The 12,488-nt window shown below is 42.8% G+C and overlaps 1 protein-coding gene across 6 annotated transcripts in view; it reads right to left on the reverse strand.

The window, feature by feature from the left end:
- Positions 1–12,488, reverse strand: part of SLC4A8 (solute carrier family 4 member 8) — a 73,251-nt gene that overhangs the window by 40,533 nt on the left and 20,230 nt on the right. For 3 of the 6 annotated variants that reach the window (XM_027593336.2, XM_027593334.2, XM_027593335.2), the window contains exons 3-11: positions 11,724–11,870; positions 11,064–11,199; positions 9,608–9,768; positions 6,942–7,130; positions 5,948–6,039; positions 4,842–4,999; positions 3,835–3,922; positions 2,717–2,863; positions 1,809–1,909 (exon numbers count right to left, since the gene is read on the reverse strand). In XM_027593336.2, coding sequence (XP_027449137.1) covers positions 1,809–1,909; positions 2,717–2,863; positions 3,835–3,922; positions 4,842–4,999; positions 5,948–6,039; positions 6,942–7,130; positions 9,608–9,768; positions 11,064–11,199; positions 11,724–11,870 — 1,219 coding nt within the window. Of the gene's footprint in view, positions 1–1,808; positions 1,910–2,716; positions 2,864–3,834; positions 3,923–4,841; positions 5,000–5,947; positions 6,040–6,941; positions 7,131–7,896; positions 7,950–9,607; positions 9,769–11,063; positions 11,200–11,723; positions 11,871–12,488 lie in introns of those variants that run through there. The other 3 variants (XM_027593337.2, XM_027593338.2, XM_027593339.2) reach the window with 3 other exon arrangements.

Genomic DNA, 12,488 nt, shown 5'->3' on the forward strand with positions numbered 1-12,488 from the left:
TCTCTTTTGGGATGTCAGGCACCATTGCTGAGAATCTATAGTTGTTGAGATACAATCTAATGATCTCCCAAACCCCCTGTGGAATTGATTATAAATGACCCCCTCAAAAGGCTTGAGATTCTAGTTTATTCTCATCTGACATCAAAGGAAACCTGAAACCTCTCTTCTGCATGGATATCATTTGGAGGAAATCCTGCTGCACTCATTTCCACTACCTCCAAATTCTAAGTCCTGGGGTGTGGACACAATTTATATTCAAAAGATAAATCCCAAGTCTGAAATACTATCAAAGGTATACCCAAGACTCTTCCCCTAAAAAAAACACGACCTCTTCCAGGACAGTCTCAATCCTAGAACCTAGTCTAAGGACAGATGGTTCCCTTGAACTGCTTCTCAATACCAGGCCTCCCACCCAATTCAGACCTCTCCCAACTTTAAAGAAAATGTTAAACTCACATTTGGAGTTTGCTCCCTCATTTCAGTGGCCTCCTTCCATCAAAGGACGGTTCCTTTCCTCCATGATCGCTCCCCAGAACCCAGTTATCTTTCCCCATCCTCAAATACCTTCCTCCAGCCAGGAAACAAACACATTCCCCCCTCTGGACACTGCTAGTTAAGTGCCTTTTCTCCTGTTTCTCAGTCTCCTTTCCTGGCTCCTCCCTGAATTTTCAAGAGTAGAAAAATAGATGACTGTCTAAAATTCTAAAAAAAAACCCTGAGTTTCCACTGCGTAGAGTACTGAGGATAGAAAAGGAGAGCAACTTCAAGCAAAGAGGAAAAAAATAAGGCGAAAGCAAGGAAGTAGAAGATGTAACAGAGCTTCTCTCCATGACCACTGTCCTATCCTGAGAATCTCCACTCTTCTTCGACACCAGCACAGTTCATAGGCCAGAACTATGGTCTCAACCTTCTTCCACAATCTGGGGAGACCCTAGATGTCACTCCAACCCAAAATATCACCCTCTTTTACTACCTTCCTACCTGGCAAATAAAAGTGAGTCTAGAGACCTGCTTCCCTAACCTCCCATAGAGAACCTTCTCCTTGGGCATCTGTCCATAGAATCTTGGCCCAGAAGAGTAGACTGACTATCCTGAGATACACACACCTAAAATACTACTTATGTGCCTACCCAAAGGGTGTTTCTTAACTTCAAATAATCACTCGATATTTATCTATATTTACTCCACTCATGCTACAGAACAGGGATCATTCTAAAAGTATTCATTCACAAGTTCATCAGATATTGAGTGCCTACTCTATGCAGGGCACGGTGCTGGGTGCTGGGAATATGATGGGCACCCCACCCATATGGAGCAAACTTTCTAGCAGGAAGACAACAAATCAAGCAATAATAATTAAGTATGAGAAGGGCTATAACCAGGGGGGTAGGAGGAGGCTGGCAGATGAGTGAGGACAGAGCTCAAAGCTGTGACACCACATAGCAGGAACACCTAACCTCATCTACAGAGTCTTACCAGGCTTTCCAAAGGAAGTGACACCTAAGCTGAGACAAAGGATAAGTGGCAGTTAGGAGATAAGGAAGGGGATGAGTGTTCAAATCAGGGAACAGTGTGTGGAAAGGACTGGAGGGGAGACAGACTGTGGTAGGTGGTTTGAGAAACTTGAATGAATGAATACGATACCTGATATATTTGCAATACTTATTATAGTCAGTGGTTCCATTTGGAAAGTCATTCCCAGCCAATATACTACAGAGAAGAAGGCTGAAAGCAAAGAGTATGACTCATTCCTTTACACACCTTCAGCCCAGTAAGGAGCATGAGCTGTGAAGCATCCCCGAACTTACCGCCCGGTGCGCTGAAGTTCTGGCCCGCTGTGGCCCCCATGTGGTTCTGGTTCTATGTGGCAAACATTTCCATTTGGAACTCCGGGCATTTTCCTTTTCTCCTTTTAACAAAGGACCCCAAAATTAGTAAAGTCAGCCATCTCTTCTGTCCTTCCTGCTAACAGGGGGGAGTGGTAATGAGATAATCCAAAAGCAGCCCCCAAATACCCAAGTGTTTGTAGTTTTCAAATGCATTTACTGATTTGGGGCAGTTTAGAAAAACAACACCACCATATAATTTCTCCCCCTCTCTACTAGTACCTGACTCCTAACTCTGCCTTTTCCAGAGACAAAAATATGGAGGCTTCAGCATCAGCTATGACCTAAGTTCCAGTTTCAAATCTCCCTCTGTGTAATCTTACTTTCCCTTAAAACTTTGAAGATAGTTTTATTTCTTTAAAAAATTAAGGATAAAAATACCTACTTGGGGATGTTGCTGGCAAGGCTGAGTTAGTATTTGTAAAGCGCCAGGCTTATTGGCTAGTGTACAAGAGCTCCTTTCCCACCTTTAACCTGGCCGAAGCATGGGCGACTCTACTCGCTCTCTCTCCGCAACTTGCTCTTTTCATTGCATGGCTTCATCCACAATCTACTCCCAAGAAATGTCCTTCCCTCCCCTCTCTGCCATTCCACATCAAACCAGCAAAGCCACTCGAAATTTCTCTAGAGTAATCCTGACTGATCACATCACCTGAGCCTACCTATGTTACTATATACTTATTTTTTATAACTGTTCTGTTCATTCTACATGTCCCAAAAAGGGCCATGTCTTGATTTATTTAGTATATATCCACATGGTCTTTGCTTTGTCCACGGTGGGTACTCAGTAAGTGGCACTAAGCCACCACTGGCTAATGTGCATACATTACCTGGGAAGGGACATTTTTGGGTGGTTCAATTCTAATGGAGGGGTCCCACTCCCCTGGAGGCAAAACCGTGACCTGATCCAGGAACTCATCAATCCCCGCCAGGAGATCATCTCGCTCTTTCGCCTTATATGCCACATCATGAAAAATCTACAGGGAAGAAAAAATCCTCAGGAAATTTGAAAATAACTTTACTTAAAACAATCACCAGTGAATATGGTGAAGGACAGATACAACCTCATGATTTTTATCTCTGTCATGTGGATCTGAAATGTGGAAAACTTTAGCATTTAAAAAAATGCAAAGATGAAAGGATAAAAAACATAAACCTGAAGATGAGATGGGTCAAAAAGAACTGGCCATATGTATGTTAGTACAAGAAAAGATAAGACTCTAACATTGTATCATTGCCATCGCTCCAAAGAATGGAACAAAAGGCAAAATGCATGGGAAAATTTCCAGATCACAATAGTTGGAAAAACTGGATGGAATTACTAACGAAGGTCCCTCCATGAAATAAGTTTCCCAATCAAAGAGAAATGATAAAACACAATCCCCATCTGCCTCTACCCGCTATGACACAAGCCTTAAAAACTTTACATTGTAGCTTACGTGAGCAGTGCACGCCTCACTAGGGTATGTGGTGGGGATTCAGCACCATGGTGGCCAAAATACCCAGTTGTCTTGGGACATTCACATTACAGTGCCCAAGCTCACACCCCTGACCCTTATGCAAACTGGTCTCATTTACATGGAATAAGAGTGAGGTTTCTTTATGTAAATGGCTTTTATGCAGGTAATTAACCATCCTCTCTAGAGTGTTGTCAGCCTTAGTATCTTTCTCTGTAGGTATCCTAATTGGCAATAATAATTTTCCCAGAAAAGGATTTCTCTGCATCCTTGATTACTCAAAAAGGGAGAGATGACATAGGAAGAAATACCCCCAGAAGGTTTGGTCCTCCCACAAAAGGCATTTAGAGAAGTGACCTGAACTGCTTCCCAGAAGATAATTACCCAGAATGGTAATTACTTTATCTCCAACAAATAGCACAGGACCTGGCACAGAGTAAAGACTCAATAAATATCTGTGGCATGAATGGAAAGCAGGAAGTGATACATACCTCATCAGTCATGATGGTAGCCATGGATCTGCCAATCTCATGGTACTGCTGACCTTTCCCTACTGGACCCAATAGGATAAACAAAAATCTGGCAACACATACAGAGGAAGAAATTATAAATTATGTCAGTAAACATAAGGAAGTGACACCTTATTCCTCTCCAAACAACAAAACATTTCTCTTTCCTATTAAACAGAAATCACTGTTGTAACTTCAATAAAAGGAGACAGGCTAAAGATGGAGCAGTAGAAGTTGCCCTGACCTAAGAGCTCCAGTATGCATTGGAGGCTATTTGTAGGACTCCATTCAATAACGTGGTTATCATCCTTAGGGTTTCCAAAGACACAATTCCTTGCTATAGAAAAAATGCTTTTTTCAAAACATGCCATTGTAGTTCAAATTCAAAGTTTTCTGAATCTCATTCATTGCTCTAATAAGAAAATGATGGGGAAAGGCGAGGGATAAGGAAGTTGAAATGATCAAGCCCAGTAGAGGAGTCTAAATTGTGCTCTGGACATCTGAATACTCTGTAATTAATGGGGCTCTGAATCACCTGAGTCACCATCTTCAGAGCGCATGAATAGCGTTTTGAACAAATGCGGACATATTTGCAAACCTACAAATCCTGCCAGAACCGTGGAAAAAGACATCAATACCTTTGCTCAGAGACACTTCCCTGGGACACGGCTCTGTAAAACTGGGAGACTAAGACTCAGGCTTCCCATCCTAACAAGTGATTAGCCCGTGATATGCTCTTTGGATGCTCTGCAATTCTCCATTCCCAAGCCTGTAGGTACTGTATAGTACCTACTGTATAGCCTTGCAAGTCTTAGAATCCTTCTGCATGGAGGTTAATCAAATATAACCCCAGTGAGAGTACTGCTGAATTTTAAATAGCATTCTCCAATTAATCCTAAATTTTGGCATTAGCTGGTTTCTTCCACCAGAGCTCACACAAATCTGTACTTGAGACAGAATGCACTGAGTTTTCCAGTCCTTGTCTTTACCTGGTTGGGATGGGCACTTCGGTCAGGCCCGAGAGAAGAACAGCTGGAGATAGCCTCACAAAGGCAACAATGGGGCGGTCCAGAGTATCCACCTCTCCAACCAGGACATTTGAGGCCTCTGCCCCAGTGGGAATTTTTTTCATGAAATGAAGATCCACCTGAAAGTCCAAAAGAATCCTCTGACACCCTAGGAGCGTCACCTCAAACATCAATCAACACTCTCGCACCTTACATTCATCTGTCATTTTATGATATAACAAATGTTTTCTCACACTATTTCATGTAATCCTTACAATAACTCTGTAAAGTGGATAAAACAGAGCTCATCAGCCCCACTTTTTTATTTTAAAACATGAAGCAGCTGAGACCCAGGGAGGTGAAGTTGACTGCTCAATGGAGCTTTGAAGAGAGAGAATTTAAATCCCGGTGTTCTGATTTGAATTCCATTACACCACCCTTTCTCAGAGACTGTTTTTGAAGCTCTAGGTCATATTTTTTCCATTTTAAAATACCTGAATGCTTTGTCAGAAGTTTCAGCTTTTCTAAATAAAACAGGGAGCCTTCCAGGCAGAGAAGTGCCATGACACCATGTGTGTATTCTAGCTAGAGTCAAGGATAGACCAGGGCAGCCAGAGGCTGGGGGCGGGGAGATCGAGGCTTACACCAGCAGCTGCAGGGAGGCACTGTTGCTGCAGCAGGCCTCGGACACCCAAGTCACAGTCCCAAAGAAGAGTCTCAACTGCCATGTAGTTTTAGGACACAGGAGCAAAAATATTGTTTCAGCAAAACCCTTGGAGGTAAGAAGGAGATGCTGAAGAGCAAGTGCCAAAAAAAAAAAAAAAGTGGAAAAATCAGGAGGTCTGTGTCAGTGAGGATTAGCAGGGGCTACTCTCAGTTCTAGCACGTTGAACCTGGTGGGCCCCATCCAGGCTGGAGTGGAAGGGAGAAGACCTGAGCAGAGGGGCCTCCTTTCCCGCAGAGGGGGTTCTGGTCTTAGACAAAGGCTGCAGAAATACCAAAGCTTACCCAGCTTCCAGCAACTGGACTCCCGGTTCCACTAGGGATGCGCTTAGGGCTCTAAGCCAAGTTCCCATGTCTGTGCTCACCTTGCTTAAATCCACAGGACTGTGTTCACAATTCACTCCATTTTTTACTTCAAGACTTGTAGTGGGAACAGACTGAGGAGACACAGTTTGACCTATTCAGAGAAAACAATTCCCTGAGTCTCTGCCCTATCCCCCTTTCGACACACCCTATCCATCATTGGTTGGCTATGGCCATGTCTCCTGCAAAGCCCATATAGAGAAGAGGTTCAGATGACATGAAGCTAAGACCCACACATACATATCTCCTTACCCACTAGTTAGTGGTAAAGGGAGGACAGAAGTCTTACTACTTCTGCACCTTCTTCCTGAACATATTTGTGATCCTCTTTTCTTCCTCTATTAAGGTAGTAATTCTCAACCAGGAGTGCACATCAGAGACTCCTTTGGAAAACTTTTCAAATATGTAGATTCCCAGGCACATCCCCTGCACATTGTGATTCAGTGAATGTGGGGACAGGGAGACATGTAGATTAGGCCCTGCCTGGCCACAGAAAAGGAAACCAAACAGCAGCTGAAATTCATTGAGTGTTTACAACCCATCATGCACCTGGTTAAGGGATTTACGTGGATTACCGTACTGAAGCCTCACAATAAATTTATGGGGTAGATGCTATTATTACCCTTATTTTCCAGAGGGGAAAGTGAGACTTCAAGAGATTTAGGAGGTTGCCCAAGGTCACACACTTTGCAAGGAGTGAAGCCTGAATCTCAAACCTCGAAGTCTGACTCAAGAACCTACACTACTGTATTTTGCCTCCTTAATCTAAGATCTATCCGAGATCTATCTGAGGCATGCATCCCTAGTGCCACAAGAGATGGATGGTCATCAGTCCCAGCCCCCGCATCTTGCCTGTGACCAGAGTACTGTGTGTAAGTGAGTGCGAAGCATATTAGACAAATAACAGCCTGTACCCTCCAGTAACTTAGCATCTCCGACTAGTTCCTAAATGTCTAATTAATAAGAAGAGAAAACAGTCACTCCTAATAATCTTACCATTTTTATCCATCGAATGTGGATCAGACTGCTTCTTGCCAACCTCAGCAAAAGAGCGAACAATGGGAATGAGGTTATTTCGCTTTTTTTCATTCTGATGGTGATGCTTTTTGAGCAGGGCTTCTCGTACTTTAACCCTCATGCTGTCATTCAGGTCACTGAACAGTTCTTGCTGGTCCAAGATCAGGTCTGGAAAGCAGGCACTAACATGAATACTCCAACTGACTGTCAAAGAACTCAAAGAGGCCAGTGTCAGGTGGGGTGAGGGGTGAGGGGCACGGAGTAAGGGGAAGCAGTTCCATTGGGTACAACTTATGCTCCCGTGCCCAAAAGAGTTATCTGTTGACAGCAACTGTGGCAAGTTACACTTGATTTGTGTGACAAATCATTATTAGAAACTATCGAGCACTTAATATGTGCCAGAACTGTACTGAGAACTTTACATAGATTATGCAATTGAATCCAAATAAAAACTCTGAGAAGTGGGTGGCACTGTAGCAATTTGTACAGATCGGGAAACTGAGGCCCAAACATTACAAAATTCCCCAAGACCTCACATCTAGTAAGTTGCAGGGACGGGATTCAAACCCAAGACTGTCTGACTCCAAAGCCCACATTAATACCCACTTTGTTCTGTCATCTGCCAAAGTTCCTCTATATTCCCTTCCTCCAAGATTTCAACATCGCTATGATTGTCAAGACAAACTATAACCGTAGAATACTCCAAATGACAATTTGAAGGAGGAACCTACATGTATGATTAAGCTAACTAAGTACCCCAGACAATTGCCACCAAGCATCAACCTTTAACCTGTCAAGCCCAGCACAGTTGAGGGGGGGAAGAATCCCAAAATACAGGCTATTGAGTATGAGTTCTAGAGCTAAAGGCCCACATTCTTTCCCACTTCTACCACTTTCCATGTGATCTTGGGCAAGTTACATAACCTTTCCATACCTCAGTTTCCTCATCTGTAATATGGACCTAATATCATCAACCATCCTCAAAGCCTGTTAAGGAAAATTAATGAGATAATAAATACAAAGTGCTGATTCACAGGTGATACTTGATTCAGTTTACCTAACCTTATCACTAACACGAATACATCAGGTATCTAACGGAAAGAACTATAACAGTTATACTTCAATCCTGCATACCTATCCCCAAGCCTACCCAAAACTTCAACCTATTCTTAACCCCAACTCCATCCATTACTATCAAAGTACTAGAAGCAATAAATAAAGAAAATCTATTTTGAATATTCAAGCTGAAGATCCATGGTTTCTCTATCTTTAATCTTCATATTGATTGGTTCATTGCCCCCATATTGTAAACATGCTTCAGGATCCTACATCTTGAAAAGAAATTTAAAGTAAGAAAAAGAATGTTCACCCCAGGTCCCCCTTTATTTATAAACCTCTCTCTCTCTCTCTCTCTCTCTCCCCTATCATTTAAAGTTCTCAAAGAAATATTTCTCAGTCCCCTGCAATTTGGCTACCTCAATGAAATTATTTTTGATAAAATCATCAATAACTTTCTAGTTGCTAAATCTGATGGATGTTTACCTTACCTCTCTGCAGCATTTAACACTGATGAGTTGAAACTCTCTCTCCTCTTAGCTTTTGTAATAAGGGGTTGAATGGTACCCTCCCTAAAAGATACATCTATGTACTAATCTCCCAGAACCTGTGACTGTGATCTTATTTGTAAAAAGTGTCTTTGCATATGTAAGTAAGCTAAGGATCTCAAGATAAGATCATCTTGGATGATACTGACAAATATCCTTACAAGAGTAGTACACAAATGAGAAGTCCGCATGAAGACAGAAGCAGAATGGAGTTAGGCATTCATGAGAAGGAACACCCAGAGCCACTAGAAGCTGAAGAAGCAGGGAATAGCTCTCCCCTAGAGCCTTCAGAGGGGACACAGGATCTCATCAGGGCTGACCCCTCCTCTGCTTCCCCAAGTGACCCCAGAGAGGCAGAATAACTTGGATACTTGAAGAAAAGTTTGAAGAAATCTCTATTTAACCAGCCAAATGGATCCGAGCTGAGGGAATAACCCTCACATGCACCCAGGTGTTTCTCAAACGCCGTTCCCAGAACATGGTAGCAACACTCAACTGCGTCAGGAAATCCCATCAGACATAGCCCTTCACACCCTGCTGAAGCCATGGGGGGACTTTGGCTCCATTTCTTACATGTCTTCCCTAGCAGCCATGTTTAAAAATCTTTCCTTCACACCTTTTTCTCTGCACAATTCACAGGTGCCCCTTTCTCTGATTATTACCAAGACATATCTCTGTGGTTGCACTTATTCCAATTGTCCCATGGCTATTTCCCCGAAGGTGAGTTTCTTGAGGGTAGGAATTGTATCTTATCTTTATTCCCCTGTGTTTAGCACATTATCAAGCATAAATAGATACAAAACAAATGTGTGCTAAATGAACAGGCAAATGGAAGACTGAATACCCTATTGTTTGAATCCTATAAGAAGGCTGTGAAATAGGTAGTTTCTTAGTTTAAAACCCATCCCCCCCAGCTGAAGACATTGAGGTTGGGAAGGTTCAGTGACTGACCTGAGGACACACAGCTACTTTATTCTTTCCTCCACACCACATTTCTTAACTTACACAAACATTCCTCTGTTTTCCCGCACCTAAACTTACCTGAAATTTCTTCTATGCTATTTGCACGCATATCCAGAAGGACTGTTCCATTAATAAGGCAGCTCCTTAGCTCAAAGAGACTGTGCAGTGACAGGGTTGCCACATAAGGCTTGCTCCAGCGTTCACCCCCATCCTCAACATCCTCTTCAAACTTCAGCCACCTGAAAGCATTACAAACAACTGGATGCCAAAGGTAGAAAATGAGGAATTTTCACAAGAGAGAGTCTTTAATGTAAGCCACAATGAAAGATACCTGAATAATCATATTGAACATTATAATTTCATCTACACTTTCAGGGTACACTGATAAGTGAAAAAAGCAGGTTATAAAACAGTGCAAAGTTGAGTACAGTTTGATCCCGTTTCTATTTAAAGAAAATTTTAAAACTGCAAACACACATGTATAAGACACCAAATGGTGTCTTCCTCGTTATCCTTGAGGTAGTAGATTTAGACATAATTTTCATCTTCTTTTTGCTTATCTTTCTTTTCTGATTTCATATAAGGAGCACATATTACTTGTGTAATTAAAAAGATAGATCTAATTGATATCATTTGGATAGATTAACAAAATGGTAATTTTTTCTTTTTTAAAAAGTCTCTATGTGACATTTACAAGTTGGCAAAGACTAATTGCCTTTTCACTTGGTATCAGGGTGATTGGCTTGCCTAATCCTCTCCACCCATGGCAAACATTCAAGGATATAGCAAGGATCCAGGAAGAGCTGTTCCAGTGAAAGCTAGCTAGAGTCACACTTTGCTAGTTACCCACCTTGCCTTCCTCCCTGAAGCTCAGGTATGCTGGCTTTCTATCACCCATAAGGTTCACTGGTCAATTACTAGAGGAGCCCAGACATGGTCCTGGTTAATCTGAGGGCTCTTCTGGGGTTTGAGCCTCAGGCAAGCATTGTCACTCTACAGCTACCCCCAGGAAGCCTACCATCAGGCTAGCTATAATCCCACTGGTCTCCATGAGGTTGGGCTGTCCCATAGGACATCTCAAAAATTATGAAACATCGAGCGAATCAAAACCCAAATGAATCAAGACACTATGGTTCACCTTCAGAAAAGTCTTCACCTATCCTGTGTTCACCTAAGCTTGGTTGCTTGGGTCCAAACCAAGGTGGCCCCATCAGGCATCTTCTAAGCCAGACCTATAATATCAAGATAGCCCATGAGCAACTCTGGGCCCTAAATAAATGAGAGGACTCCCTAAAGTTTCTGTGTTTCTGTCACCAATCCCAGGATCAAGGTCAATTGGTATAGGTGTCACCAGAGACAACACAAAGAGGCCGAAATCAAGACTTCCCATAGAAGACTCTGGAACATCAGTCCCCATGTCAGTCATCACTTCTCCCATGAAGAAATAAAAGGCAAGCAGACCTGTCACACTTGCCGAAAGGAACACGTTTGCCTACCCAAGCAAATCGTGACCCAGGATATTTTAGGGCCTTACCTAGCTGTCTCCTTCCACTCAGCATCTTCTCCCTCTTTCATACAGATCTCATCCAGCTCTGTGAACAGCTCATGAGGCACATGCTCTTCATCCTCCTCAGTGCCAAGAATGAACTGAACACGCTGAGATGGTGTATCTAGAAAATCAACCACAGAGAAAGGTCTGCTCCCAGCCCCAACTTAGAACAGAAACAGCATTCTGCTGTACTTAGCACATCTGGGGGCCTTATAACTTTAGGGACATAGAGAAAACAATCCTGAATGTAGAGCAAAAAGATTTCTTTATTTTCCTCCCCCCCCGCAAAAAAAATTGCTCTTCTATGGAAGCAATTAATGGGAGGAAAAAATTATGAACTAAGACCACTTGAAGCAAGCCCATAACAAACTGGAAATCAGATTAATCCGATCAAAAAGAATGGTTAATTTTCTGCCAAATGATTTCAGCCTACATGGTAATTGATTTGGGAAGCCCGAACTATGAGTTTTTCAGAAAGATACTTTTGATTCTTAGAGGCATTTCTTCTTCTTGGAAGCAAGCCCTGAGAACTCTACAAAAGGGCTAGAGAATCAAGACCACCTACTTGATGTCCATCACACACATTCCCTCAGCCTCACCAAGGTCCCAGCCATGGACCTCCGCCCTGCCTCCCAAGAATGTTACCGTGGGCCAGGGCCTCTGGGCCTTCCTCCCCCTGGCTGGCTCCTTTGCCCCGCCCTCGCCTCCGGTGCTTCTGGCCATGCGTTCGGTGATGGCGATGGCTCTGCCGGCCCAGCGGCATCCGAACCCCAACATACAGAGTTCTATGACCTGGAACGAAGCAGAAGGTCTGTGCAGAGAATGCCTTTATTTTTCATTTTATTTTATTTTAAAAGTTTTTATTGATTTTAAGTAATCTCTACATTCAATTTGGGGCTCAAATTCAGGATCCCGAGATCAAGAGTCTCATGCCATACTCTTCCGACTGAGCCAGCCAGGTACCCCAGAGAATGCCTTTAATAAAAGGAATCGAGCATATTTAAGAGAGAAAAAAATCGTAGCTCTCTGGCCGGGTCACAACTCTGTAATGGCAAAACTTCAAAGACTAAAGACATAGAGGTCTTGGAGCTGACGCACTCCTTCCCCCCTGCACGTGGCTGCAAACCTCACAGGAGTGTTAAGATCAAAAAAAATAATGTGCGTGAACTTGATTTGCAAACCATAAAGACCAGCAAGGATTCTAGCTGTTGTTGCGACAATTTGAGCAATTGAAAAAAAGCAATACGGTCACTGTGCCAACTGTATGTAACAAGTCCTGGCAGGGAGGCAGTTTAGAGAAGTGGCTAAATGGTCAGGTCAACCTGTCCGGGTCCGAAACTTGACCTCACCATTCACTAACCACGTGACCTTGAACAAGTTAGCTAATCTCTGTGTCTTTAAAAAATAATA

Source organism: Zalophus californianus, chromosome 9 (genome assembly GCF_009762305.2).
Source record: "Zalophus californianus isolate mZalCal1 chromosome 9, mZalCal1.pri.v2, whole genome shotgun sequence".
NCBI lineage: Eukaryota > Metazoa > Chordata > Mammalia > Carnivora > Otariidae > Zalophus > Zalophus californianus.